The sequence below is a fragment of the Phaethon aethereus genome, assembly GCF_964289735.1.
Source record: "Phaethon aethereus genome assembly, chromosome: 16".
Lineage (NCBI taxonomy): Eukaryota > Metazoa > Chordata > Aves > Phaethontiformes > Phaethontidae > Phaethon > Phaethon aethereus.
The window spans coordinates 1,966,614-1,994,468 of NC_138592.1; the positions used below are offsets into that span (position 1 = coordinate 1,966,614).

The following is a 27,855-nucleotide window of genomic DNA, read 5'->3' on the forward strand; positions in this document are numbered from 1 at the left end:
TTTCTCGCTCGGAGGCAGGGAGCGACGGGGTGACGGCGCTCAGCATCGGTGACTGTGCGCTCTGGAATCTGAGACACGTCCCCGGCCATACTTGTGGTCAGGAGCCATCTTCGCATTGCAGTGATACAAACCACATTCATAGTGGCAGCAGTGCCGCTCGAGCGCGCCTCTGACGCCAAGGACCGGCGTGACCCGACCCCACACACGGGAGAGGCAGCTGCCCGCTTCCAAGGACCTCCAGAAAGTCCCCTTGTTGGGACTTGTTTCCTCCTCCTTCACAGAGGTGGGCCTCTCCAAAATGGCACCCCCTCGCTTCACGGCCAGACCCTGCCAAGGGATGGAGGCTTTCCAGATGCTGCAGAGGCTCCAGACAGCGGGTTGGAGGGAACTTGCGTTCGCAAACATGGAGCCAAGCCAAGAAGTCTCAAGGTAGCTCCAAACGTCATGCCAGGGAGAGGGTCTGGAGCTCAGGTTTGGTCTGGGGCCACCTCTGCTGGTTTGGGGATGAATCGAAACCGGTCTCACACACCAGGGGAGCAGCTCTTGCTCAAGGGGATCCCAGAGGTCTGTCCAACTCCGTGCGAGCTGCCATACAGAATAGCAAGCTGGCAGCTTTAGGTACCTAAACAGGCAGTTTGGGGGACAGCCACCCAGGAGAGGTTTAGCACCGATCTGTTCAATACTCCCCACCTTTGTGTGCTGGTACAGCTAAACTCTGCCCTCAGTGACTCAGTTGTGACAGGACAGAGCAGGGCTGGAGCTGAGCTCAGGGAGTTCTGGTTCTCAACACCTAATTGTGCAGCCTGAGGCCATACGTAGCACAACTCCATGCTTTTGCTTGATCTGCCGCCCTGCCGGGGCAGGACACGGCCGCTCTTTACCAGCACAGTCAGGGCCCTCTCCGAAACATCCGCGCTTGGCCAGGACTGCGAAGCCGGCTGTGCAGGAGGAGGCATTGAAGTTCTCCCCCTGCCAGGAACCAGCTGGAGAGAGCAACAATATTCAGCAGCAAGTCCCATTGTGCAGCTCCCGGGGGACATGCCGCCCTCGCATAGTGTACGAGTGCCATCTACAGGGGGGCTCCGTGCCCCGGCCTGGGCACCCCCAAACCATCTGTCCCCTCTCCACCCTTCTGTTAATTAGCCTCAAGTCCCTAAGGCCACACTGGACTGTCTGCATGGCCCCACATCTCGGTCTAGCCAGGCAGCAGGGCTAACCGCGTCACTGAGGCCAACCCGCCATGCAACTGCAGCCGGGGGCGATATTCCTGCGGAGCTCGAGCACTGCTGGAGCCGCTTCCCCGGTTGCTGACTCGCATCCTCATTCAGGCAGTGCTGCTGCCCGGGCCGCAGCGGCTCTGTGGGGATCGGCTCACCTGTGGGCCCACCTGTGGCTGGGGCCGGACAGGTTATAAAAGGCCAGGGCTCCCTGCTCCCACCCAGGCTGGGCTGTGTTATGGGTGGCAGCAGTGCTCAGGCCTCCCTGATGGGGAGACACCCGGGGCTCAGCTCAGTGAGCCCTGGGGGGATCCCTGAGGGATGGGGTGGCCTCCACCTGGGGGGATGCTGTGCCAGGCTGAGGAGGAGGAGGAGGAGGTGGCCTGACTCAGCTGCTAGTGCCCCACGACAACAGATTGGGACACGCGTGTAGTCTCTGCTGACTCGGGGAGATCCTGAAGCGGCACCGCGGGGGAAACCACGGGAGCAAGTGACCACAGAGCTCCCCCTCCGCGCTCCGTTGTCGGCCCGTCAGGGCGGCGGCCTGCGGCTCCTGAGGGGACGGACTACAGCCCCCATGATGCCCCGCGGTGGGGCGGGCGCGATGGACGCTGGGAGTTGTAGTCCCGCCGCTCGATTGCGCGCCGGGAAGAGGCGGGCAGGCGCCTGGAGGACTACGAGTCCCGTCGTGCCCCGCGCGCCGCCCGCCCGGACTGCGGTAGCGGGGGCTGTGGTGGGCAACGGGCAGCCGCCGCCAGCCCCCCCCCCCCCGCCCTGTCCGGGACCGGCAGCCGGGGGGAGCGGCGCGATGGGCGGGGAGGAGGAGATCGTGCGCATCGCCAGGCGGCTGGACAAGATGGTGGCGAAGAAGACCGCGGTGAGTGGTGGCGGCCGGGCCCCCGCAGCCCGGTTGGGGTGAGGGGGGCCTTCCCCTTCCCCGGTTTCTGGTCTGGTAGCCGGGGTCTCCCTCTCCGTGGGGTCCCCGTCCTCGCTGCCGTGCTATAGGACCCCTTGCTTCTCCCTCAGTGCCCGTTGTGAGGGGGCCTCCCCCTTCCCCAGCCCCCATTTTGGGGGCCTCCCTCTCTATACAGTCGTTATCGTAGTGGAGCAGAAGCCTCCCCCCATCAAGGTGGGGTTCCCTCCCCCGGACCTGGTTGCAGTGGGGTGGTCTCCCTCCCCGTTCCACATCCGTTGCGGTGGTGTGGGAGCCACCCTGTTCCATCCCACTGCCCGTTATTGGGGGAGGGAGGGCCCTCCGCCCTCCATGTTTTCCACCCTGTGGTGCTGTGCCCCCACCCCAGACCTCATGCACACCCAGCCCCACAGCTCAGCACCCTGGGGCTTATCCTGTGCTGCCTGCTGGGGTGTTCCCCTCCTGGGGAGCATCCTCAGCCCTCCTCTCCAACCCGTTGTGAGTCCTTGGGAAGGGGGATCCTTGTGCATCCCCCATCACTCACCTGGGGCTCTGTTTTGCCCTCAGAGACAATGTGAATGCTTCTTGAATTTGCCTCCTGCATCCCCATCCCATGCACTTCTGCTTGCTCTCACTTGGAGGAGGGCGGCTGGCCTTGCGCTCTCTGCGTACTGGGGGTCTCGTGGGGTGTGTTGTAACCGGTGTCACTGTCGGGGGGACAGTCGCAAGGATTCCCCTGCCTAATGGGATACGTCAGTTGGTGCTCGTACGACTACAGACAGCGTCATGCTAAGGCAGCAAGCTGGGTGACAAGGGTTTGTGATGGAGGTAGGCTGTACAGCTGTGTTTGGGGTGGGAGAGAGGGCGTTTGGGGCTGGGGTGGGCTGTGGGGAGTGGGAGGTGATGGGCGAGGAGGGAGAGGGGTTAGGGGAATGTGGTATTTGCGTGATGGGATGCTGGGTGCAGTTGTCATGTGAAGTTTTGGATGCTGGACCAGCTCTGCCAGATGTGGGTATGGGTGAGTGCTGGCACTTGCGTAGCTGCCGTAATGACCCAGGAAAGTGTGTCTGGGCTAAACCACAGCCTGTGATGTCTGTTCCCGTTGATGGCAGGTTTTCAATGCCTTTGTTGAAATAGGAAAGGAGCAACTTTGCAGAATTTGCTTCCAAGCTTCATTGAGAAAGAGGCAGCTTCTTAAACGAGCAGTATGCAATGTTCTCTCCTGGTTGGCATTTTACATGGTACTGAACTGTAGTGTGTTTATTTTATATTGGCTAATTTGTGAACTCTTCCTGCAGGATGGTTGCCTGGAGTACCTGTTTGTTGCTCTAGTTTTTGCATGGATCCCCGTTTACTGCCATTGTGCCAAGTGGCTCCATTTCTGATAACGGAGACAGGAATCACCCGGTCATTTTGTATGTTAAGGGCTGGATTTAATGGAGTCCATTTGGCTATTGGAGGAACAGAAAGGTGTGAAACTGCCTGAGTGGGAAGCCGCTCATTCTGGGTACGGTAATGTGTGGCTTATGCTGGTGTGAGTTGCTTGTGTGCACGCTGAAAGCTTTGACTCTGCTTTGATTTGGCTTTCTCAGCATCTGTTCTGTAGGGTGGCACTGCCAGCTGGATTGCTTCCTGCGATGAATTGGAAACGGCCCTTCTGCGTAGGGAGGACGGGATCTGAGGACAGGGTCTGTCAGTGCAGGCTGCTTTGCTTCCCTACAATCGTAGGCTCTGTAGGTCTTGTGCTGCAAGTGGGCTTGGAGTGGTTGGTGTTTTAAATGAACTGTTAAACATGAACACTAAAGGCCTTGTTTGGTAGAAGGGGGATGGGAGGAAAGAGCCAGCTGAATGGAGACAGGCATCCTCCAGGCTGTGATCTGCTGAGTGCTGCTGAAGGGAGACTAGTGCTTCTGTCCCTGCCGCTTCTCTGGGTGGCTACTGATTTTAGGTATCTACAGATTGCCTGGTCAGGGTTTTTTTCTGGGTCTGGGTTCTGGGATACAGAGCTGATGCAAGGAAACCTCATGTAATGAGTTCCAAGTGACCAGCTCTTCAGCTTCACTGCTTGATGGCTTTGCCTCTGGTATCAGCTCTTGTCCTGAGCAGAGTGGGGTATTAATATGAAAACTAGGAAATAGCTACATTAAGTTTCATGCTGTAGAAAGAGATACTTTTAGCTCTGGCTCTGAACAGTGATTCTGAGCTTTAGGTGGGTGACTGAAGTTTTTGCAGCTATGCTAAATTGTTTTTGTGAGTTAATATCATTAATCAGGTATCCAAAATAGTGAGTTTGATAGTAGGATTACTCCTGCAAGCCAAGTGGTGTGCTGGACAGTTGTGATTCAGAGTGTATTTTCAGTTGTTAAAAATGTTAAGCTTGCCGGGTAAGGATAATAAGCTAATGCTGCTGTTGTGCCGTGCACCAGCAAAGACCTGTAGTGCTCCAGTGCTCTTCTGTTTTGCTCATCCCAGTATTTCAGGCACCTCCAGATTGTAGGATCTACTGACTGTTTGGAACAGCAATCCCAGCAGTAATCTTGCTGACGTTTTAAGGGAAGGCTTGTTGGTGTTTTTCCCTTTGAATTCAGCTTCCTGAATTTATTTCCAAGCTGTTGCACTTTAATAAAAGCTGAGGCACTCATTCTGTTTCTCTTTTCCTCTCTAGGATGGTGCAATGGATTTACTGAAAGAACTGAAAAGTATGCCTATGACTTTGGACTTACTGCAGGTGAGTTGCACAGTTAGGGTAAAAAACTGAAGTCTGCATCTGGATGAGTTCAAAATGTTGTCTAAATAAACTTAATAGATTTCCTCTCGCTTCTTGTCTCACTTGAATCAAAAATAAACATTAAATCCAGAAAATAGTACTGAACCTGGGTTTTGGACTAGCAATTAAATAGCTCTGGGCCACCATGTGCTGCCTGAAACTTGTGCACAGCTGATGAGGCAAATGTGGGTAGCTGCTCAGATCCTTTCTTAGGCCTCAAAAAAAGGAAAGACCAGATTAAAGTAGCAAACACAAAGGGCAGTCATGGGAGAAGTTCTTTAACTCTTTGTAATGGTGATATTCAGGACACTGGGGAGGTGTGAACAGAATTACAATTCAGAGATTAAGATATGCATCTTAGGATTTTTTTTCACTCTTAAGCTTGAATGTCACTTATAGGTGTATAGAGGAGGTTTTTGTGGGTGATGGGATGTCTAGCTCCTGATCGGCTTGAGTAAGCTGGAGAGTGTCATCTCGCTCTTTTACAGTTGTAAGGAGATAATCGTTCTGCAAGTCTTTGGATACTTCATATCTTGGTCATTGCTTTGACTTCATCATGATTATTTCTGATTTCAGTTAGTTAACAAATAACAAATCTGTTCTTGAATGATTCATTTGAATGTTCACTTGCAGTCCACCCGCATTGGGATGTCAGTAAATGCACTGAGAAAGCAGAGCACAGATGAAGAAGTGATATCGCTTGCCAAATCCCTCATCAAATCTTGGAAAAAACTTCTAGGTAAGAAAATCAGCATGTTCCTGTCAGATTCAGCTTGTGAAGGAGCTGGCTTCAGCGGGAGGTTGCGTTTCCCAGGAAAGCTTATCTATCGATCTGAATAGAATATTCTAGCAAATCAACCTTTACAATTGCACCCTCTGTCTTTCAAGTTTTGTCTCCTACCATGCATTCCTCTAGATTTAGCTCCTGTTTAGCTAGGTCATCCTTGAAAGAGCACTGAAAGCTTCAGGACTATTCTTAATGTGTACCTGTCCATATAATTAGCAGCATTATTTGTAGAAATTATATCCGCGCTCTGAACCCTCTGCCCTGGCTTGTGTGCTCTGTGGCATTAATACAGCGTGTGCTGTCAACCGTGTGCAATGGCTTGGAAGTAAGTGCCGGAATGCATTTTGGGTGATGAGTTATAGAAGAATCTTAATTTAACACCTTGTAGACAGTTTCACGTGGACTGTTTTCTGCTGAGGAGGCTTTCATGGTGATAGACGCTGATAAGCAGAAGCTTGTAAATCTGTCTGAGAAATCTTAATGCTGATATAGCACAGGCTAATGTCAAAATTACAGATGGAGGGATTTACAAATATGGTTTTAGTGGTTACCTTTGTGGTAGAAGAATGAGGCATCTGCAGTGCTGTGATTGGAAGGACAGCTCTACCTTTGTTATCCCAAATACAGGTTCTTTCACCCTGTGTGCAGAGAGCTGAAAAACAGTCAAGACACTTGCTTTTATTCCAAATCTGTGCAGAGTTGGGTGCTAAGTGGTAGATCCACAAAGCTAGCACCGCTTGGTTAAGACATGGAAAATATTTATACATTTCGAGCAACAGTTACCTACTTTTGCAAGTTGGCTCAGTCACCCTTGTTCCCTAGCAGATCCTGCCAGCCTCGTCTCCACTTGAAGGCGCAGTGTCCTTCTCATGGAGCATGCCCAGTAAAAAAGGAAGGGGCTTCTGTGGGTAGAGGGCTTTCCCTACCCAAGGGTGGGTTTCTACTATGCTAATTGTATGTAAATTAGATGTTAATTAGGACAGTTCATTCCAAGTTCAGTAGTTGCGTTCACTTTGTGGTTATCTTGTTCCTTCCCTCAAGGCTGTGCCTTGTGAGCTGCTCTCAGACTAAACAGTACCCCGAGCTCATTCCTCGCATACCTCCAACACCTATCTCCTGCTAGGAAGTCTGCGTGTCTCCCACTCTATGCTAGTGGCAAAGTACCCCAATGTGAAATTCAAACACTCCTTGCTTTTTAAACATATCTTTTGGGTAGCTGTGTGTAAAAAGAACAAGAGTGAGGTGATGTTTGAGGTGAAGTGAAATTTGCGGTTGGCTCTAGTCTGCACCCCAGGGCTCTCCGTTTCTTGATAGATTAGATGAGTTTTGGAAGCGCTGTTTTCCTTTCCTGGCTGGCACTGTCACTTCCACATTAGGGTTGATGTGTATTGCCTAGACTGAGACAGTTCATCTCTGGGTCCAACTTGCTCTACAGTGTAATGAAAGTCCTCTCCAGGGTTGTGCTGTTGGCACTTGGGAAACACTGGAAGCTGTATTCCCAGAAGGACTAGCCCGTACTGGCCCTTCAGGTGGTGTTGGCTGAAAATGCTGCTTTTAGTGGTGCTTTAGAGAACTTGATCTAAGATTCTGTACTCGGCAGCCAGGGTGTTGCTGGAAGAAAGTTTTGTGATGAGGCATGTCTTGTGAGGAAGCTTATCTCTTAGGCAAGGAAGGTGATTGCTCTCTAGTTTGGTGAGGAAAGCTTTTGTTTGAATTATTTTCTACTTGGAAGCAAGTAAAAGGTCTGTTGGACTGCACAACAGGCCATAACGGTGTTCTTTCTCCTGATTCTTTTTGGAGAGTAATGACTCGCCTTAGGCCAACACTGTGTAGTGCTAAGAAACTGATTAGTATAGGCAGGGTTGTAGCATAAAGACTAGTTCTGAACCTCTTAGCATTCATTTTTTTTTCTTTTGAATATAGATGCTTCTGAGGAAAAAAGTGAGGAAAAAAAGAAAAACCTGTCCTTGCCAACATCTTCCTCGAAGGAGATTGGTAACTCAAGAGACCAAAGGTAATGCTTCCCTTTAACCAAAGATGATACTGTTACAGAGTTTGAATTTTCTTATTGCACTCTAATTTTTATTTTTGAGTGTCTGAGTTGGGAATTTTGTATAGTTAAATTCCTGGTCAGAAACACCAGGAGTCTAGACTTCTTCAGAGGGCGTCTGTCTGGCATTTCTCAAACTGTGACACAGAAATAGGTGTCTACAAAATACAGTGCCTTTAGTGAGTTTTTTGGTTTTATTTACATTGTATTTCATATTTTTCTACTCTTGGTTATGTGTTGACTTTTCTATTAGTAAAACATTCTTCTGTTTTTTTTGTGTTGCGTTTTTATATACTTTTGCTTATTTCTAACTTTGAACTCCTTAGAATGGAGATTATTTTTGGCCTTTGCAATCTCAAGTGATGAGTGGGATTGACTGACACATCACTATAGTAAAACTTCCATTTCTTTGTCCTTGACAAGTCCCAGCAGAAGTCCTGTTTTCACTCCAGACTGATGTCCAGCCATCTGGCAGGTCTGCTGCATGCTTGCTCCTTGCCATACCTTGAACGTTGGCTCCTCTTCCCACTGTCTGCAACTGCACTGGCCAAGCCCCGAGTGGAGGCAGTGATCAAAGGGGAGTAGGGAAATGCAATTTAGAGCTTCGTTCCAGAGGCGAGAGACTTTTCTCAACCTCAGATCCCAGGAGGGTGTGCACTTTGTAGATTTGACCTTTAGGTGATTTAACCAATCTTAAGTTTGACAGAAGATTTAGAGTATTAAGGCTATACTCCTGCTGGTTTGCAGGCTCTTCCATGTCTGCAGCCTGTCTCTGGTCACTTTTTTTGTCACTCTACTGTTTGCTTTTCCTTTTTTTCTGAGATCTCTCAAGGCTTGATGCTACACAGAGCTGCTGATGGAGAAGGCTACTGATGCTGAGCTACGTATCTTTAATTGACTTGCATCTTTGGTTATCTCACTTCCGTAAAATGTGAAAAAGGATTTGCTGAGTATTGCAGTGAAAGTACTGGGGAGGCTTTGTGGCCAGAATTGAGTCTTGTAGTGATGTAGTGCAGTGTGGGAGCTAGGTCTGTCTAGATCTGTGTGTATGATGCAGCCAGTGGTGTGTGACAGTGGTCCAGGGGTAGAAGCAGTAGGTTAGTCTCCTGCCTGATGTTTCCTTTTGTCCCCACTGAGAGGAGATGAAGGTTGGAGGCCAAAGAGCCACCAGTGGTAGTGGAGAAGGGTTTGCTTCGCAAGCTGAGAGTTGGTCTGAGCAGTATCACCAGCCTTGTGATGCAAATACCTTCTCTTCATGGTCATGATTTAGAGTATAAACTGTGAAGTGCAGGCAGGTACTGCCTTCCCCAGGGTGAGGGTAGGAGCTGAGTCAGTCACGGGCAAGAGCCTTTGTGCATGCCCTTACTCGTAAGGGGAGGCAGATTTCCCTCCAGGGTATGGGCGAAGCCTGTGTGAAAGTACTTGTTGTTGGCTGTTGCTGATGGGGAGAGAAGACACGTATTACTGACTTGGCTGGTACTGCTCAAGCCAGGAAGTAGTATTGCAGTTCAAGGAAAAAGGGAAGCTTCTTATTTAATCTTGGAAAATTGACCTTGGGGAATGCGGAGCCTGGAGGGAAGGATGTGTGAGACATTCCCTGGGCACAGTGGCAGCAGACACTTCATGAGCAAAACTAGCTGGGCCTGCTAGGACATCTGGTTTGAAGGCTGAGGCTTGTAGTAATTTCACTCTGAATAGGATCCTGGCTGTAGGTAGAGAGGCAACCCCCTGCTGTCACCTTGCTTCATCAGACAGTTATCATGGGGTATGTGGAGTGGAGCTTTCTGGCTTGTGCTGCTAACCCTCCCCTGTGCCTTGATGTGCTGCAGCTACTGCAGGTTTTTTTTTCCCCTTGATACTTTCTATGTGTATTCACCCTCCATCTTCTGAATGGCAAAGCATCCCCTTGGTTGTGAAGGATAAACAGAAACAAATGGATTAGTGTAGCATAGACCAGCAGAAGTGGCTAGCTCCTGGTGTCAGTGTGAGCCAGGCTCTCTTTACAGAGACAGGAATGCTGTCTTACCCTCCAGTGCTGCAAAACAACCTTCCTTGAAAAAAAAAAAAATTAGCAGTGAAGAGTCTTTGTTCTTTGAGGCACAGGCTGTGATGAAGGGAGTCTGACTAGTTGCTTAGTGTGTGATAGCTGGTTCAGATGAGGCTGCTATAAAGACACCAAAGAGATCAGCTTGTATTCAGATATTTCAGCCACTTAGTCTGATAGATTTTGGCTAGGCCTTCCTCTTGTGTCAGGGAGAAATACTGGAATAGCTCTTGGCCTGAAACTTGTCTTGCTTTCTGGAACACAGATGTAGAAATCTCTCTGTAGTGACTAGAGAGCTAGTACTGCGAGACCTGGAGGCTCTGAGCCAGCCAGCATGGAGCTGGCACCTGTGAAGTTGTATGCTGCATTACTGTAATCCAAAGCATATTTGGTTGTGCTGTAGTATTTTAGACCATTAGTGTAGTATATTTTAATGGGCTATGTCTAATGTTTCTCTGTCTCTGGCAGCATGAGCTTTTTTTCTTCCAGGATTCTCTAAACTGCCTTGATGAGGAGGTTTTGTATCTGTGGCCTGAATTCAGCTCTTCCATGGGATTTTCTTTTGGTGCAGCCCAGAGTTCTGCTTGCAGTCCCTGGCTGTTGCTTTGCCACCATTTTGTTCCAGCATAGCCTTTTTTATGTGTAAACTGTAGTTGCCTGGATAGATTTACAAGCTCTTTCTCTTGTTTAACAGGAACAGTGTGAACCACAAGGATTTCCTGAAATAAGTTTTCTAGGTGTGTTTGAGGTCTGTTTCCCAGCTATTCTAATTATAAACTAACTTCTAAAGCTTAATAAATAACTTTCTGTACAGAGTCTTTGGAGTGGCTGAGAATTCGGTCTCATCTAATTTGTGAGTGATCAGTTGTCATCTCAGGGTGTGTATGACATGTATGTGTATGTAGGAGAATATGTCTTTACTTTTCAGCTAACAGAAGTGGGATAACCATGCATCTTGTCTAGCCTTTTTCCCACCTCCAGGGAATAAACATCTAAATGTTTAAGTCAGTAGCATTTGTGGACAGAACCTTCCTGAAAATCAAGCATTACCTGTGTAAATATTAGTTTAAAGGCCTGACTTTTAAGTATTGAATGTAGTGAAGGTCAGTGTTGAGAGTTCACATGCTATGTGAACATGTTTTGCTCTGGGAGACCTTAGTGTCACTGTTGCTTGCAGAATGAGACAGAAGTTAAAGCTAGAAGAGCTCTTGAAGTTTTCCTGCTACTCCTTCCCAGGACAGCATGACCTCTGCCCAAGCTGTCCCTGACAAGCCTTTCTCTAAGCTCTTTGACAACCCTAAAAAACCTCAGGGTAAGACACTTCTGTAGCTGCCCTTGGCAATATCTTCTAATTCATAACTCACCTTTACAATTTGAAACTTATTCTCAATCAAAACAGTCTTGCTAAGACCATTTCTTCATGCTTTTGTCTTTAGCAAGTACGGAGGATTTTTCCTACTGTCTTCCTTTGTAACAAGTTTTTGGGTAGAGGAGATAAGTCCTGAAAGTCTTGCCTGCTGCAAACCACTCCAGTTCCTTCAGTCTTTCCTTTTATCATAGGCATGTTTTTGAGGCGTTTTGCCTTTGTCCTTTGGGAAGTCTCATTTGTCCAAACTGTTACGCAACATGATCAGCTGTGATTTTTAGATGAGTTATTCCTGAGTTGTGTATGCTTTGCTATGTACACCCCCATGCGTGCTGCCTGTGATCTGTGCATAGCTGCTTCAGCACGAAAGTACCTAATGGCAATTTGTACGTCCTGGATGGGAGAAGGTCATCTAATTGATTATTTGCAAGCTAAGTTGTTTCTTCTTTTTGTAATATGTGCAGTATAAATTCTATTGAGTGTGAGTGGTTTGGACACAAATCTCTTCCTTAATAGCCTCCTGCAGTGCCACCCAGTAAAACTAGCTGGTAAAAAGTGTTTTTATTCATCTACTGGTCAAAGAGAAACACAGTAAGCTTGCAATATAATCTCCCTCACAGAGTGCATCTATTTCATCTGAGCAAGAAATTAATCTTCTGCTACGGTTTGAGCTGAACAATTTGCTGAAGGTGCACTGGTGGATGCTTCTTAAAAAGACCTGATGAGGTTTTGAACTGTGAAATCCAGTAGCCCTAATGATGATCTACAGGCTTTGAGGCACAGCAGAGCCAGACTGGATTTGAACTTAGCAGCAGGGTCTCCCAGGATAAGTCCATGAAGTTGTCTGGCTCCATTTGTACAGCAGCAGATTCAGGTTTCCAGCTTAGTGCTGTTTTTCTGTGGGCTGACTCATCCCTTCCAGGACAGTGTAGTGGAAGTGCTTTTTCATAGCAGATTTATTTTTTGATGGCAAAGAACTGGCAGTAGTGACCCAGCTTAAAAGCAATTGTCAAGCCACTGAGATCTTCAAGGAGATATTGCCAGTATGGCATGGGTGAAATATCAGGGTTTCTTTTTTTTCCTTTTGTCTCTTACTGCATTAATGTTACCAGGCATTGCCCATAAATACAGTGCATTTTATGGCCCAAAGACCAAAGTCAGAGCAATCTCTGCTGAAAAATTTGCTGTTCTGCCGCCTAGATTTAAGGCGGGCGGCCTCTATAAAATCATCTGGGAATCATAATAGTCCAAGTCTCTTACCAGCAGTATTTGCAGGGCAAACGAACTCTACGTGCAGACGTTAGGCTTTATGGGCAAGATGTCTCAACATGGTGCGTGTACACCCAGCTGAACTGCTCAGTGAGGTTACTCCTCCGGCACACAAACCTCACAGCGGTGTCTGCAAGCCCAGCCTGTGCGGTGATCGTTCACTTTCAGTCTCTCCAGCCAGCTACCCTGGCAGATGACCTGACTGAGTCAGCCACAGCAGGCAGGTGTTTGCATTCCCTTGCTTGTGTCCACGATTGCTTGCAGGTGGAAATGAAGTAATTTTTGTGAGTGAAGCAGTATTTATTAGTCCTGTGCCAGCCTGGCACCTGTGCAAGCCATGTGTGGTTGTAGAGGGGTGTTCTGTGGGATGAGCAATAAAAGATTCTTGTCTAGATTACAGGTAAAAGGAAGATGCTCTTATACATTATGCTTTGTTGGGGCTTTTTTTGCTATTGGAGCTGAAGGAGCCATCTTCTTTCTTTTCCTTAGCATGGCAGCTCCTTTGTCTGGAGGGGCTGGTGTAGGTTTCTCTGATTTCTGCCCCAGAAGGCAGTGTGCTGCACTCCTTGTCAGCCACAGAGAGCTAGAGTGCTTTTGTTCATTTAGCTGTTCTCTTTCCTGCTGCTGACATCTTGGTAGTGAAGAATGTGAGACGAGGAACCAGCTCCAGCACCTGCTGAGATTAACCTTAGTGGTGGCTTCTGCTCCCTTTCTGCTGAGAATAGTTATGGACTTTGTGTCCTGCCAAGCGAGAGAAGAATAAGGCGCTGTGCATCTGTGCGCTACGCTACCAGACCGAGAGTGCTGATGGTCTCAGGGAGTCCTGAGTACATTTGAGTTACTGATGGCGTCCGGTGGCTTCGTAATATTTTCACTTGATGCCCAGTGGTCCAGCAGTTGTGATATGTGTTCAATAGCAGGCAGGCCTGCTTCAAGGATTAAACCCTCCATTTATAGCTAGCACAGTCCACAGGAGAGCTCGTATCTGGGTTGATGGTGCTGGCTGCTGTATTGCGCTATATGCTCATTCAGGTCATGTGGCTTTGTACTGTTTTCCTCTGACTGGTTTTGTGTTATGATTAACAGGATGCTTGTCCACATACCTGCTGATCCCTCCTCTGCTCTCAGTGACCCGAACTGAGACATTCTGACAGGTGAAGTTTCTCTTTTAGCTCCAACAAAAGGCAGGAGCCTCCGAAGACTCCGACCACCCCCAAAATCACCACCTTCCCTCCGGCACCTGTCACCTGCGATGCTGTCCGCAACAAATGCAGAGAAATGCTGACAACAGCTCTACAGGCTGATGGTAAGTGCTGGGGGAAACCATGCATTGCCTAAAATGCTTCACAGCTCCTGGTGCATTGACAGACCTCTGCATATAGGTCAGCACCAGCTCCTCTTAGATACACTCTTCTGGAGCAGCCTGTCGAAGAATGATTGTCATCCACTCGGTCTAGACTGGCTGGCACTGCAGTGTTTATAGACACTTGCTATAAAGTGTCTATAAAGCTGGCTTGAACCAGAGGCATGGCAATGTGTCAGACAGTGGCTGTTAAGAACGTGGGGTCTTCTGCTCTGCAGCCTGGGGTGGTCTGGCCAGAAGTTTCATCTTCGGGTATGCAGATATTTGCTTCGCTTTGTGGGTCTGTCTTGACTGCTGTAAAGGGAAGCTGTCATCTCAGCTTACCTTTGGGGCACAAAATGAAGCTGTAACTCAATACATGGAATTTGTGGGTAATGGTGCTTATGCCAGTCGTTATCTGCTCTTAGACTCCCCTACCCATGCAAACTGGAGCCCCTTAAATACCATGGTCCTCTGTGGATCTGGGGTGGCATAGGTGTCTTGTGCACTCAGGCTGTGCCGTCTAAAATGAGAGGCAACTGCAGGTGCTCAGCATCTCTGAAAAGTCAGATTTTAAACATCTCAAGCTGAACACATGCTTATGTCCAAACTGCAGATCCCTTTGGAAAACTGGGGTCTAAACACTGCAGAGTTTTATTAATTTGGAGCCAAGGAATGTAGATGGCAGATGTCTTTTATTTCTAGCCTTCTTGTGCACACGCACGTGTTTATGTGTATAAGCTCATCCTTGTTCCCTGTTTTATGGCGTTGGTTACAATACCCAGTGTCCAAACTCTTAGCAGTTATTGCACTCTATATGATGCTGTTTAATTGGCAAGAAGCAGCATGTGAAAGAAGAGAGGAGGGCAGAGTCCTGAGCTGAGAAGAGAAGTGAAGGCTTGACTCCGATGCTGCATGCTTCTGGGCCCTGCCAGATTGTTGGTCTGACTAGAGCTACTTCTCATTGACACCAATATCTGATGAGACTCAATTCCTGCCTATATGTTTGATTTCAGCTATACCAAGAATGTATTAGAAAGCTGTATGTTTTGGGGGCCAGGTTCTTGTTAGCTTTGTCTAGTGCAGTCCATCTCCTAGAGAGGCAGAGGGCATAGACTGGCTGGGTTGGTCTGTCTTCATCAGGGTCAGAGGGCAGCTAAAGCAAAGGCCAAGATGCCATTTGATGGAAGGAGCATGTAAATCGAAATAGCAAACTATCTAGATTTGTATGTCAGAAATGCTGAGCCTGGGGACCTCTTGCCTGGTTGGAAGTCGCTGGCCTCATGTTTCTCTTGTCTTACAGATGATTATATTGCCATTGGCGCCGACTGTGAGCACATAGCAGCCCAGATTGAAGAATATATCCTTACTGTGGGGGGCTTCCTTAAGGGCCTGCATGCCTCCAGGCCGTGAAATTAATGTGCAGAGGAAAAATGGGATGGTCTTTCTTTGCATAAATGTTCTGCTGCAACTCTGCTTGTCAGGGCTCTGGATCTGGTTCCAGCTCTGTTTGGCAGAGCTCTGGGTCACTAACGAGCTACCAGTGTGGTGTTGGGAGCTCAGGGCAGACCCCTTGCTGGTATGATGGACACAGTTATTTCCTTCCTGTTTGCACCATAATGGACTGTAATCCCCCGTTTGTCTTTCCCATAAAAATGCTATTTCCTGCTCTCAGCTCTGCTTCCAAATACATGCAACTTCCCTGTGCCTCCCTGTTGAGGAGAGTGTGCCGATATAGACAAAAGCAATGGGAAGGATGGAGCAATGAGGATCAAGTTGCGTGTCAACTTGAGATAAGCCAGGAGTTTATCTCAGATAAGCCCCCAAAACCAGCTTGGTTTGGAGGCTGTGGGGTAGGAGGTGCAGCTGGGCTCTTAGTGGAGGGTTTTGTGGCTACCTTGCTGAAAAAGCAGGTTGAAGAACCTGAGCATAACTGAAAATAAAGATTATTTCCAGCACAGTGAAAACGTCAGGACTGAAAGCCCCAGACTCTGGGATTGTATAAGCCTGCTCTCAAATCCAACATTAACCTCCCAGAGCAGACACTGCTGTTGGGTCTTAGCACCCTCATCTGTGTCCTGGCAGTGGGTAACACTGCCTGCTACTCATGAGTGGTACTGAAAGTGCTTGGAAGCCTCTGGGTTGATTGCAGACTCCTTGACTGCCATGTACTCATATACCAAGATGTCAAGAACACAGACATGAAATACAAAAACCGAGTGAGGAGCCGCATCTCGAATCTGAAGGACTCCAAAAATCCTGAGCTGAAGAAGAACGTGCTGTGTGGGGCGATTACTCCTGAGCAGATCGCAGTGATGACCTCGGAGGTGAGGAAGCTTGAGGAGCAGCATTTGCTTCTTACAGGGGATGTATCCTGTGGTTTAGCTTGAAGCAAGGGGCTGGTCTGCTGCCAGGGTTGCAGATTTTTCAGCAGCTGCTGCCAGAGTGTATGGGGAGTGAACTAGCAATGAGGTTTGCAATGTGAAGAGTAGTCTATTGGGACTTGATATCATCATGTGGGCCTAGGTATGGACCAGAAACCAAGAATGAAAGGCTTTCTGTCTTAATACCCATCTGTTAGGCCACGCTGTCCTGGTTGACTCTTTCCACTGTAGCAGGTGTGGTGGTAGAACTGGACAGATGTGATTTTATTGCTTTTTTTGAAAGGAAATGGCCAGTAATGAGCTGAAAGAGATCAGGAAAGCCATGACAAAAGAAGCAATCCGGGAGCATCAGATGGCCAAGACGGGAGGCACGCAGACTGACCTCTTCACCTGTGGGAAATGCAAGAAGAAGAACTGCACCTACACCCAGGTTAGTCTTCCTGCTCCTATGGCCTCCACACCATTGACCTGTGCACAGGACATGATCTGTCATGGTCATGAGCTCTTACTGCTCTGTGACAGGCCCTGCAGCATGGCACAAACTTTGCCACTGGTGGAGAGAACCTTTTTGTACACTTGAGGCTCTCTAAAATGTACTGCTTTTGCACAATGATTTTGCCCACGTTTCTTTGGAGTTTGTGTAACTTTTTGTGGCTCCTTTGTAGAGGAGCAAGGGTTGTGCAGCACCCGGGAAGCTTTCAACAGTACAGTGGTGCTGCTTGCTGTGCAGCTCGGGAGAGCTGCACATTAGAAGCAGGTGCTGGGAGTATGGAGATGCAGACAAGAAAGGAGTGGGTAGCGTAGAGGAGAGAGACTGCAGAAACCGAGGCAGGCACGTTGATGGTATTAAAAGTGCAAATTAAGAATGTAGATAAGCTGCAGCTGGACAAATCCCAACTTAAAATTAAACAGGTGAAACATAAGGAATAAACGAAGTGGTGATGTGAGCAGGCAGAGGGGATTTTTCTTCTCAGCGGACAGCTGCTGGAAGCCTTGTGCATTACCAGTGCTTTTTAGTTCTCATGTTCGTGCCAGGCATCTGGAGATAAATGTGCCTTTGCTGTGAGTCAGTGTTTTAGAATGTGCAGATACCTAAAAATGCACCAGCAACCACGAGATCGCTACTGAGTGGGTGCGCACAAACTGTGTGTGCAAGTGCCGAGTGAAACTCCTTCGTATGCTTGGACGTGACGTGCAAACGCAGACGAGAGCCAGGCAGCTGACCAGGGATTTTCCTTTGGCTCAGCAGCAGTCTTGCATCCCGCAGGCTGGCTCAGGCGAGAGGCTGTCCCAGTAAGTCAGCTGGAAGCGCTGCCTGGGCTGTCTCGCTCGCCTCAGCAGCACGTGGGACTCTGTCTCCACCTGTAGCGGGCTGGAGCCCGACTGCCTGGCTTTGGGCAGGTGACGACAGTGTCTTCTAAAAGTATCAGAAGGCTTTCTGTAATTTTATCAGTTTTCCAGTGAAAATAGTGTTTGGTGTCTGAGTTGTAAGTTCCAAGTAGATGAATGGGCATTTATGAAAGCATTGGAAACCAGACAGTAATGTCGGGTGAGAATTACAGAATTTAGCTATCCACCATGCTTGCAAAACATGCTTAATTTGCATAATGCAAATAGTGTGACTTTTGCATATTGGGTGATTACACATGCAGATCACCATAATTACCCCTCGGCATAGTTCTGCTGTCTTGACTTGTGCAGGGAGTGCCTGTGTTTTCAGTGTAGATCTGCTTTGTGGTATTCAAATGCTGTGAAAATCTGATTTTTAGCAAAGTATGTGTTTCTGGCAAGAGCCAGTCAGAGGCAGCATTCACATCTGGGTTACATATCAGAGTTCCTTAATGGCTCAAATACAAACCAGACTGGAAATGTGCAGAACGTGGTAACCCAGAGCATGTTTCTGTGAGGCCAGCACATAGGACTGGTCTGTAAATGGGAATGGCTTGAGTGCTTTTTTATGTGTTGCTGTGGAGCACACGCATGATGGGCTGAGGGTTTTGTCACCTCACTGCTGCTGCATCCCTTCCCGGGGGACATATTGGGGGGGACCGGCTGTGGCTGTGTCCACCCCTGGAGCCAGCCACAAGGAATGGGCAGCAGAGGGTGTGAGGAGGGAAATCTGCTGCCCCAAAACACATCAGTGTCAGGCTAGAGAGGGGTCATGAGATGAGCTGTATAGCTGTGTGTAAAACAATAACCAGACTCATTTTACAGGGAAGTTCCTTTTGCCCTCCCAAGCCTCAGTGTTTCATTGATTTCTGACATCGCTGACACCAGCGGGACAGGGAGCTCCCCGTGACCTGCCACGGGGCCATGTGCGATGCTCAGCTCTCACTTCCCTCGTGTCCTCCCCAGGTGCAGACCCGCAGCTCCGATGAGCCCATGACCACCTTCGTCGTGTGCAACGAGTGTGGGAATCGCTGGAAGGTAGCACACCAAGGATATTACTGGCACTGAGGGGTCTTAGGGTAGCTGCACCCACGATGCTGCAGACGCGTAGCTGCTGCCCTCAGAGGTGCTTGCCAAACGCTGACTGGCTCTAGCAAGTGATCTTTCCTCCCAGCACAGAGGCAAGAGCTCCTGGGTTCATCCCACCTCTGCAGAACAGCTGGGGTCAAGTCTCACTTTTGCATTCCTTGCCTCCCTCCTTACATCCCCTCTTCTGCCATGACCAGCTTCACGGTGCATTCCATGCTCCCTCTGCCCCTGAGAGATGGTGGTGATGACATTCGAGATTTTAAAACCGTTCTTTTCGTACTGCGCACAGAGCTCGGGGGTGAGCAGAAATCTCCCGGTCAATGGTGAGCAGAAATGGTGCCACTACCAAGTGCCAAAGAGCCACGGCTGAGAGATTCAAACGGGAGCTCTTGTTCGGCCCCTGCTCCAGGGGCTGAGCCCTGCCTCTGCAGAATCCCCAAGCCCTTGCCAGCTTCAGAAACAAGACCATCACCTGGATCCCTGTCTTCTAGGCAGCACACGCATGACCCGCAACTCCCCTTGGCAGTGAGGTTTTCTAATCGGGGTTTAAACTCCCTTCTCTTGCAGTTCTGCTGATATGTGCCATGGGCCGAGAGCGGCAGCCAAACGCAGATCAGAGTGCAACCTCCATACGCCAGCTCCCACGGCAATTGTGTATTGTGTCCCAAGTGAGTTTGCATTGTCACGCGCTGAGAGAGCAGCTGCGGGGAGGCCTGCCTCTCCGTTTGGGCCTCAGTGGAGAGCCCCAGTTGTGGGCTGACAGGTTGGCAGGAGAGCTCACTAAACACACTTAGTCGTTCTTTTCTCATCTAAGCAAGTACGCTCACTTTTTCTTCAAAACTAATATTAAACATTTTTGTCAGTTTCTGACTTTTATTTGGACTGTGCGTCTGCAGCACTTTGCTTTTGTGGCGTGGAACTGCAGGGGAGCCTGACAGACAGTCAGTGTCCAGATGATGAGGCCTGAACAGCGCCTGGACCACCAGAAAGTCAGAAGCTGCTTGTAGGTACGCCCTCGGTGCACCAAGGCTTGTTCCTAATCAGCTCATGAAATCTAAAACACTGGGCCAAGTCCTGGTGTGGAGGGATGGCTGGGTCGTCTTCCCCTGGCTGAGCAGACCTGTGGATGGAAAACAGCTTTTGGGGTACAGATCAGATGCTGCTTTCTGTCTTGGTAGTGTTAATTTGAATTTGCATGGTGATGCGTACCTTATCTCAGGCCTTTAAATGACAACAAAGGTTGCTGTGAGACGAGATCAAGAAAGTCTGTTACAACCTGGGCACACAAAGCGGGGTGACACCAGCCACAAAACAAAACCCCCAAACTGTTGATTTTGGGGATCAAGAGAGGGAGGAAGGTGTGCTAGGCCCAGGCGAGGTTGGCATTGCCTAGTGCTCCATCCCTCTGTGGAAGGAGACCCTTGGAGCCAACCTCAGCCCCTAGCTGGGAGCAGGGAGGCTCTGGCAGCCTGTGGCTATTCCTGCTGCCTTGCCAAAGGCTGCTCCCCAGGGCCGTCACGCGGGGAACCTGGGAACAGGGAGAAGCCATTGGTAAAGGAGGTGGAGGAATCCACTGGCCAGTGGGAGTGTTAAAAGGGAGTCCCAGGCACCTTCCTGCTTGTGTACACCCTGCTCTGAGCTTGACAGCTGAAAGGCAGCCTGAGTTTTCAGAGAGACTGGCTGGAGAGGCTCAGGAGGAGGAGCAGTGCAAATACAGGAACTTTTCCAGAGGCTTGGACCTGGAGGAGGTAGGGATTACAGGTACCGGTGGGAACTGTTGGTACTTAGCTCTATGAAACAGGATGGGTTTGAAGTGAGGTTGGAACTTGAACAGCCTTGGGTGCCACATCTGCCAACATGACTGAGTGGGACCTGCAGGATTGGGCTCTTTCTGGGAGGTTATTAGAACCTGGTGGGGATAACTCTGTCCTCACAACAGCTTTCGGCCTGAGACTTAAAATCCCTCTTCATTCTTCCTAGCCTTTAACTGACAAGCAGTGCAGGAGCATTTGCAGTAACATCTATGGCATCACTCCCCTGTTCCAGGGTGAAAAACAAGTATTTCCACTGGCTTTTCAGCATGCCAGACAGCAGACATTCAACAGAGACCTTGGAGCTGTTTAGAGACGAGTAAGCAGCCACATGAATGCGATTGAAAACGTGCTTGCAGCCCCTTTGAAGGATGTGCTCCTCTGGAGGCAGGGATCCCAACAGGATCCTTTGCTCAGGGCTTTCACTTTACAGGGTGCAGCCAAGTCTCCCAAGAAGGAAAAGATTCAAAGATGCTGACAACTTTTTTAAGGCTCACAAGTCTTGCGGTGAACGGGATTATTCAAGCCACGCTTGGGAAGGAACAGCGTCCTTGCAGTAATGCTTAAAAAAAGCTTCAGGATCTGAAACCAAAGCTGGCCCAGGCACTCTGGCTCGTGCGCTGTGAACAGGAGCCAGCTCATTACCAGTTGCTGTTGCCTTTCTTGTCTTACTGTAAGGAGAGGAGTCGGGTTTGGGTAGGGTTTGCTGAAAATCCTGAATTAGGTATGGAGAGTCACAAGCAGGAGCCCCTCAAATCGAGGGAAAAGTACTCTGTCAGAGCATCACACTGGCTCTTTTCTGGGAAAGCACCAAGGAGAGACAGTGAGGGGAAAGCCAGTGGATAAAGAGGTGTCTCAGAAGTAACTTCAAAGTCTCAGATTTGCATATAAGGTGTTTAAATTTGGAGGAAGAGATGAGATGAACTGATGGCAGTGGGGTCTCCCCTGGGCTGGGGATGCTGTGGGGCTGTAGCAGTGCAGGCTCGGCACTCGCAGGGGAAAACTTGCCAATAACAACCAAATAATACTGACATTCCTGAACAAACTAGCTCTGGTCTCTCTCAAAAATACATCTTTTTGAATTGCACTTCCAGCCTGGCAAACAAACCTAAATTTACTGACATAAATTTCCACACAGTCATGCCACTAGGAAAGAAGGAAACAACCAAAAAAAAAAGCTGATTTTTTTTTTTTGTTTGTTTAAAAAATATCTCCAATAAAAAGAACCACTCTTCCTTCTTTTTTTCTTTGAAAGGGAGGGAGAGGGGTAGATAAATAGGAAACCACAGGCTCTTCTGGGGCAGGAAGAACAAAGACTAGTGTTGGCCTTCTGCAACAGGGCTGGGTGGCAGGACCCCAGCATTGACTTTGCTTCAGCGCAGGGGCAGAAATATTTTAACTCAGGGCACTGGGGCTCCAGTAAACCATTCCTCACCCTGAACCAAAATACGTAGATACCCTGTGTCTTCCCTGCACTGTTTCCCATTCCCACGTGGAGCTGTGCCTGGCCCCTGCTTGGTGCCTGGCTGCTCCTGAGGGACCTTCTCCCCGCTGGCGGGGCCAGCCAGGAGCCTTTGCTTTTGGGACTCCTGGGGGTTTCTCAGGAGGGCAAATACCACCTGCACAGCCCCCACATGTGTTCTCCCCTGCCCCGAGGCCCGCGCCAGGGATGCTGGATGCTCTGCATCTGGGGTGACAAGCGTGTGGTGCCCCGGGGCTGTGCAATGGGGACCCTGCCCACCCTCCGCGCACATCCTTGGGGCACCACCACCGCTGGGGTCCTCTCTGGCCCCTCCAGAGCCCTGTCGGTGACTTCAAGGATGGGGGGCCATGGCCTCAGGGTGCTGCCTGCCCCACGGATCCTGCAGGAATACGAAGGGGGTGCAGCACTGCTCCCTGCCCGGTGGGCCACTTCAAACAGACGGGGCAATGTAAACCTGACAAGTTTTTATATGTACAGAGATGCTTGTCAAACTCCCCTCCCGCCCCTCGAGTCCCCCAGTAAAAGCCAACAAAAAGAGCATTTAAAATAAAAAGTAAAAAAAAAAAACAAAACAAACCAAAACCAACAACAATTGACCTCCCCCCACTCCCCCCCCAAACCAAACCCCAACCCAGTCCCCAACTGGGTCTCAGGTGGGAAATGGGGATGTGCCATGTCCCCAGGTGTGGCGGAGAGGGGATAAAGTGACCTCTTCAAAACGGTGCAGGGGGAGCCGGGCCCCGGCGCTCTCCCGCGCGCTTCCCCGGCTCGCTCCGGCCAGCGGCGGGGACGGGGCAGGGGTTCAGTAGTACGAGCCGGCCCGGGCTGCGCTGCCGCAGTGGCGCCAGCCCTGGGGACAGCCCTGGAGGGTGGCCCAGAAACCGGGGTGACGGTTCATAGGTAAAAAGCTAAAAACTTCGGGGTGGCTGGCAGGGAGGGTGGCGAAGGGGAGGAGGCACCGAGCTCCCCCCCGGCCGCCGTGTCCCCGCCGGCATCCCCGCAGCCGGCGGGCGCCCTTAGGACTCCGAGGAGGAACGGGAGACGCTCTGGAGCAGCGATTTGTATATGGCAGAGTTCAGGAAGCGAGGGTAGGAGTCTCTGTGCATGAGCGTGTAGATCTGGAGCTGCGCGTCGTCGAAGGTGTGCGAGGACGGCTCCTGCATCTTCCGGTTGATGACTTCCCGCACCCGCGAGTCCAAGCTCACCTGGGCGGTAGGGAGAGAAATGGGGGGGGTTGAGGGACTCATAGTGCTGAGCCCCCATCCCCAGCACCCACCCCTGCACCCCTGCATGAGTTTTTGTGGAAAACTGGGTATGAATGTGGCACGTGGCCAGAGACGGGGAGACCACGGCGCGCTCCACCCCGGAGCGTATTTGCACCAGAGCCAGGGTGTTTTTGGAGAGCTGCAGGGAGAAGTGGGGAGGTCTCCGGGTCTTTCCTGTGTCCCCTTGCTGGGTGTGGGGAAGGGGCTTGGGGTGCTCCCACCCTGGGTGCCCCCACTCTGGGGGTGCTGTGAGCTGGGCTGCAGCATCTCAGCCCGCTGGTGCCCTCGTGAGGTTCTGGCCCCGCAGCACAACCCGGCCCCTGGTCCCGCTGCCGGCTGCATCCCAGGGATTTTGGGGAGCTGGGGATGCCCTCCCCACCGCCCTGCACAAGCATGAAGCAAACCCGCTACCCTGCCAAACTCATCCCCAACCACCCACCCACCCCAAACTGCCGCAGGGCTGCAGTGGCAGCCAGGACAGAGCCCTTTCCCCAAGAAACATCCCCCCCAGCCCCATTTTAGCCTCAGCCATGCCCCGAGAGCCACGGGAGGGGCTCTGCCCCATACCTCCTTGGGTGAGAGGATGGAGATGTAGTCCTCGTAGATCATCCTGGCCTTCTCGTCGATGGTGTGCTTGTTGCACTCGTTTTTGAGCTCCTCGCACGCTAGCCAGAAGAGCATGTTCTCCTCGCTGTACTCAGTCCGCAAGAACTCCCGGAAGACGTTGCGACCCGCCGGGCTCTTCATCAACTTGTCAAAGGACTGTGCCCAGCCCCGCACCTCCTCTGGCGTGGGCTTGGTGCTGCCGGGTCCCGGTGGGGAAGGCAAAGGAGAGCGTTACGGCCAGCCAGGGAGGGTCCCTCCCAGCACAGCTTGGCTGTGCTCAGCCCTGCTCCTGTCGCAGCGGGACCATGCCCAAACGCATCCCTCGTGCACCACGCCGAGGCCATTCCCACTCGGGGTCCGGTTATTACGGAGGCTTTTGGCAGTTGCTCACGGGGTCTGTCCCAGCTCGGAGCGTGGGCTTGCTTCCAGCTGAATTTCCCAAGCCGAGGTGTATTTTGGTGCTGGCTTTGCACAAACGCAGAAGGAGACAAAAGCCCTTCCCTTGCAGAGTGGCAGCTCTGAGCTGCCCCGGCCAGGCAGAGGTGGACATCAGCCCATCAGCCCTCACAGCTGGGGAAGGGAGGGAGAGGGGCTGCTCCCCAGCAAATGCTCATTGCCTGCTAAAGCAGCGCAGGAACAATCATTACCAGTGGCTAATTAGCACATCTGGCCCCTAACCCTGATGTGCCAGGCACTGCACAGAGCACCCACGGATGGGCTGTGGGCGGGTGGTTGTAGTCATCCCCCAGGGAGTGGGTGCTTGCAGGATCAGGCTCTGCCCTTGGGACGTGGCCTGGAAGCTGCCAAGGTCTTTGCGTGCCTCAGTTTCCCTTCACAAGGGGCCCAAGGGCCAGAATCAGAAAGGGCTGCAGCCCGTGGCTCCCAGCTCCGTTGGTGGGCACCCCCAACGCCACTGGAAGCAGCACCAGGAACCCCCAAGTCCTGGCACCCTGACCCTGCTCCCTGTGCGTGCACCGGTGGGCAGGATGCGGGGCTGGGTGCCACGGAGGGTGGCAGTGGGTGCCGTGCGGTGCCGGTCCTCCCCGCCCGCCCCCACGGCACTGCCCCTGCACTCACCACGCTTCACAGTTTGGGATGGTCTCCAGTTTGGTCTCCCGGGACGCCCTCCACGCTCGCTCCCGGTCCTCGTTCCTAACGGGGAGATGGAAAGGTAGTCAGGGGCGTTGGAGATGCACCCAGACCCCCATCTTGACCCCCCTGACCGGCCCCGGCCACCGAATCCCCTCTGCGGGGACCAGCAGCCCCCATCCGTCTCCTCCCCGGCTGCAGCAGCACCCTGCCCGCTGCCCCGGCGGCACCCCGGCTCCTTGGGCAGTTTTGCTGCCGTCCTGCAAGGGTGTTTCCTGCGCTCGGGCAGCGCCGCGGCCCCGGCCCTGCTCCATCGCCCGGGACCTGTGCCAGGGCCGAGCCGGGGCCGCAGTGGCCGCCGGGCCGGGTGGCAGCAGCCGGCAGAGGTCAGTGCCGGCTCAGCCCGTGGCACAGCCGTCATGGACCACCACGAAAAAACACCAATAAATAAATAAATGGGGGCAGGTACCCGGCCTGGGGCTGCGGCCGCCGGAGCTCAGCACCGCGGCACGCACGGTCCCCGCGGCCGGTTATCACCGTCTCCAGCCGGTGACGGCCCTGGCTCGCCCAGGAAGCCGGTGGCCAGGGCAGACAGAGGAACACGGAGGGCCAGGCCCTGCACCCCCGGGACACCCCAGCACCGGTCCAGCCCGGAGGCCAAGCATGGGATGGCGGCGCCGGGGCTGGGAGTTGCCGGTGCCCCCGTCCCCCTATCCCGCTGCCCCAGGGGTGCCGGCGGTGCAAAGGGAGAGTGGCCTCCCGCCAACTTCCCTCAAGCCCTCGAATTTCGGTGCCCGGAGCTGACCGCAGCGCTTCCTGCTTGCGACACAGTCCCTCGCCGCTCACACAACATTAAATGTGCAAACTTCTCCCCCAGCGGCGCGGGCGGCCGGGGTGGGCGCAGCTGCGGGCACGTCCCTGCCCACGCCGCCCCCGGGGCTTGCTGCCCGGCGCGCCGGGGCCCCGGAATGGTCGGTGCCGGTCGCTGCTTGCTCCAGGAGCGGGTACAGGAGGGATTTCTGTCCCATCTCTGCTCACGGGCTCTTGCAGAGGCAGAGGAGGGACCCAGGGAAGGGCCACCCTGCCCACAGCCAAATGCCACCGAGCCCGGGCCAGCGCCCGGGAGGGAGACGTTCAGGCCAGGCCGCGAGGGGAGCCGCTCGCCGCTCTTGCTGCCTTGCAAATGCGAGGAGACGCGATGGGATCAGGCGAGACGGGGCCCCAAGGGCGCAGCGGGGGTTTGCGTGGGCTGATGCATCAGTGCTGGGCATGCACCGGGGGTTTGCACGGTGCTCAGCTCCAGGGCTCGTTGCTCCTCCGAAGCTTGGTGCTGTCAGTAGCCAAAGCTGCCGCGAAGCCCGGAGCCATCAGCAAGCTCAGGACAGGCTGAGGATGGAGAAGAGTGGGCGGGCTCTTCAAAATCGGCGGTATCCAGAGAATAAGGAGCTGGGGACCCTCGCAGAGGACGGCAGATGCAGCCGCAGGCAAGCGGCTGGTTACGTCCTTGGCTTTGGGCAGCGCTGGGAGGCCGGGGCCGGACTCTGCACCAAGGCAGAGCTGCCCGAGAGAGCTCCCACGGACGAGGGCCATCCCCCTCGGCAGGGCGCCGCAGCCAGGAGAAGGCAGCCGTGACGCTGGGCAGGGAAACCCAGCTCTCCTCCTGCCCTGAGCTGCCTGAAACAGGCAGCAAAATCCTCCTGCCTGCACAAGTGCTGTGTCCGGGGGTGCCGCTGCCCGGCCTTGCCGCCCTGCCCGGGCGCAGCTGGGTGCCTTGGGAGGGCGGGCTGGGGAGGCAGAGGCCGTGCGGCTCGGCCAAGCACTGCGCTGCGCTGCCCGTGCTGCCGGCAGCTTCCCCGCACAGCCCGGCCGGGGCCGTCCAGCCCCAGCAGAGCCATCAGTGCAGCGCAGGAGCGGGGCTCCCGGTGCCACGTTCTGCTCTACGTATTTTAAAAGGTTCAGCCGACGGGCAGGAGTCACGGTGCACCGAGGCTCAGCTCGGGCTCCCCAGGCTCCGTGCAGAGCGACACACCATGGCAGAGCGACACATGCCCGTCACCTCCAAAACACCGCTTACGCCCTTTCTAAGCTCCAACGCAAGCGGCCTGGAGGCTCGGCTCGGTGAGCAGGCACGGCTCCATCTCAGCTGCCCTCCTGCACCCGCTGCCCATGGTGCCGCGGGGGCACCGGGATCTGCAACGAAGGGCTGCCGAGCACCCAGGGGTGGGGGCTGCTGCAGGACCCCGTCCCCCTTGAACCGGGGCACCTGCTTGGGCAGCAGCCATGCCCAAGTGCTTGGTGCTGCACAAAGCACAGGGCACCGGCAGCACGCGGGCGACCCTCGTGTCTCCCCTCCTTACGGGGCCCTTCAATACCGGAGGACGAGGCGGGCGGGTGACGCTCGCCAGCCCCGCGGGAGCCTCGGGCCGGCGCGAGCGGCGGGACGTACCATGAGCAACTGCAGCAGCAGCACCAGCAGAAGCAGCAGGCGTTGGGGCGGTGGTTGCTGGCGGGTTGCACCGTTGTCGGAGAAGTCTCATGCCGGGACATCGGAAGGGGTGTCTCTGCGGACGCGGGTCCTGCGTACTGAAAGGCAGGAGGGCCAGGAGCGGGTGAGCGAGCTGCCGATGATTATCCCCACCCACGCGCAAGCACCCGGAGGTGAATGAGGGACCCCCGCGCAGTGACTTGCCAGGATGCAGTTTTGGCTCCTGCTTGCCATGCTGGCCACCAGCCAGCCCCGAGCTGGTCACCCCCTCACCTGCGTCCCAGCCTCATACACGGTGGACGGGGTTGGGTCGTGCTTCGGGAGCTCTTCTGCTGCTCTCCGCTCCTGCCAGCGCGTGGGTGAGCCGTGCCGAGACCGCCCGGCTAATGTCCCTGCCACCTCCTGGACGGAGCCTGCGGGGAAGGAGAGGAGCGGCACCACGTCACCTTCGCAGAGGGACCCCCCGGCTGCGAGCAGCTCCGAGGAGGCTGCCCTGTGC

At 52.6% G+C, this 27,855-nt stretch overlaps 2 protein-coding genes across 2 annotated transcripts; one reads left to right on the forward strand and one right to left on the reverse strand.

The window, feature by feature from the left end:
- The first annotated feature begins 4,795 nt into the window (after positions 1-4,795).
- TCEA2 (transcription elongation factor A2) lies at positions 4,796-19,208 on the forward strand. Its single transcript, XM_082007391.1, has 9 exons — positions 4,796-4,858; positions 5,531-5,636; positions 7,608-7,698; positions 13,586-13,719; positions 15,059-15,123; positions 15,936-16,082; positions 16,423-16,569; positions 18,495-18,566; positions 19,185-19,208. The coding sequence occupies exons 1-9, from the start codon at positions 4,805-4,807 to the stop codon at positions 19,191-19,193; spliced, it is 825 nt and encodes a 274-aa protein (XP_081863517.1). The 5' UTR covers positions 4,796-4,804; the 3' UTR covers positions 19,194-19,208.
- A 2,898-nt stretch (positions 19,209-22,106) lies between these two features.
- RGS19 (regulator of G protein signaling 19) lies at positions 22,107-27,418 on the reverse strand (the record flags this gene model as incomplete). The annotated part of the gene is made up of 4 exons (XM_082007041.1): positions 22,107-23,116; positions 23,744-23,978; positions 24,860-24,934; positions 27,318-27,418. 4 exons carry the CDS (start codon positions 27,416-27,418, stop codon positions 22,928-22,930), a joined length of 600 nt encoding a protein of 199 aa, XP_081863167.1. The 3' UTR covers positions 22,107-22,927.
- Between the last annotated feature and the right edge of the window lie 437 nt (positions 27,419-27,855).

Bases quoted from the DNA above. Each gene is read 5' to 3' on its own strand.
- TCEA2 (XM_082007391.1), top strand. From the start codon at position 4,805: ATGGATTTACTGAAAGAACTGAAAAGTATGCCTATGACTTTGGACTTA. The intron at 4,859-5,530 runs GTGAGTTGCACA...GTTCACTTGCAG, and splicing joins TGACTTTGGACTTACTGCAG to TCCACCCGCATTGGGATGTC. The intron at 15,124-15,935 runs ACTGTGGGGGGC...GTACTCATATAC, and splicing joins AGATTGAAGAATATATCCTT to CAAGATGTCAAGAACACAGA.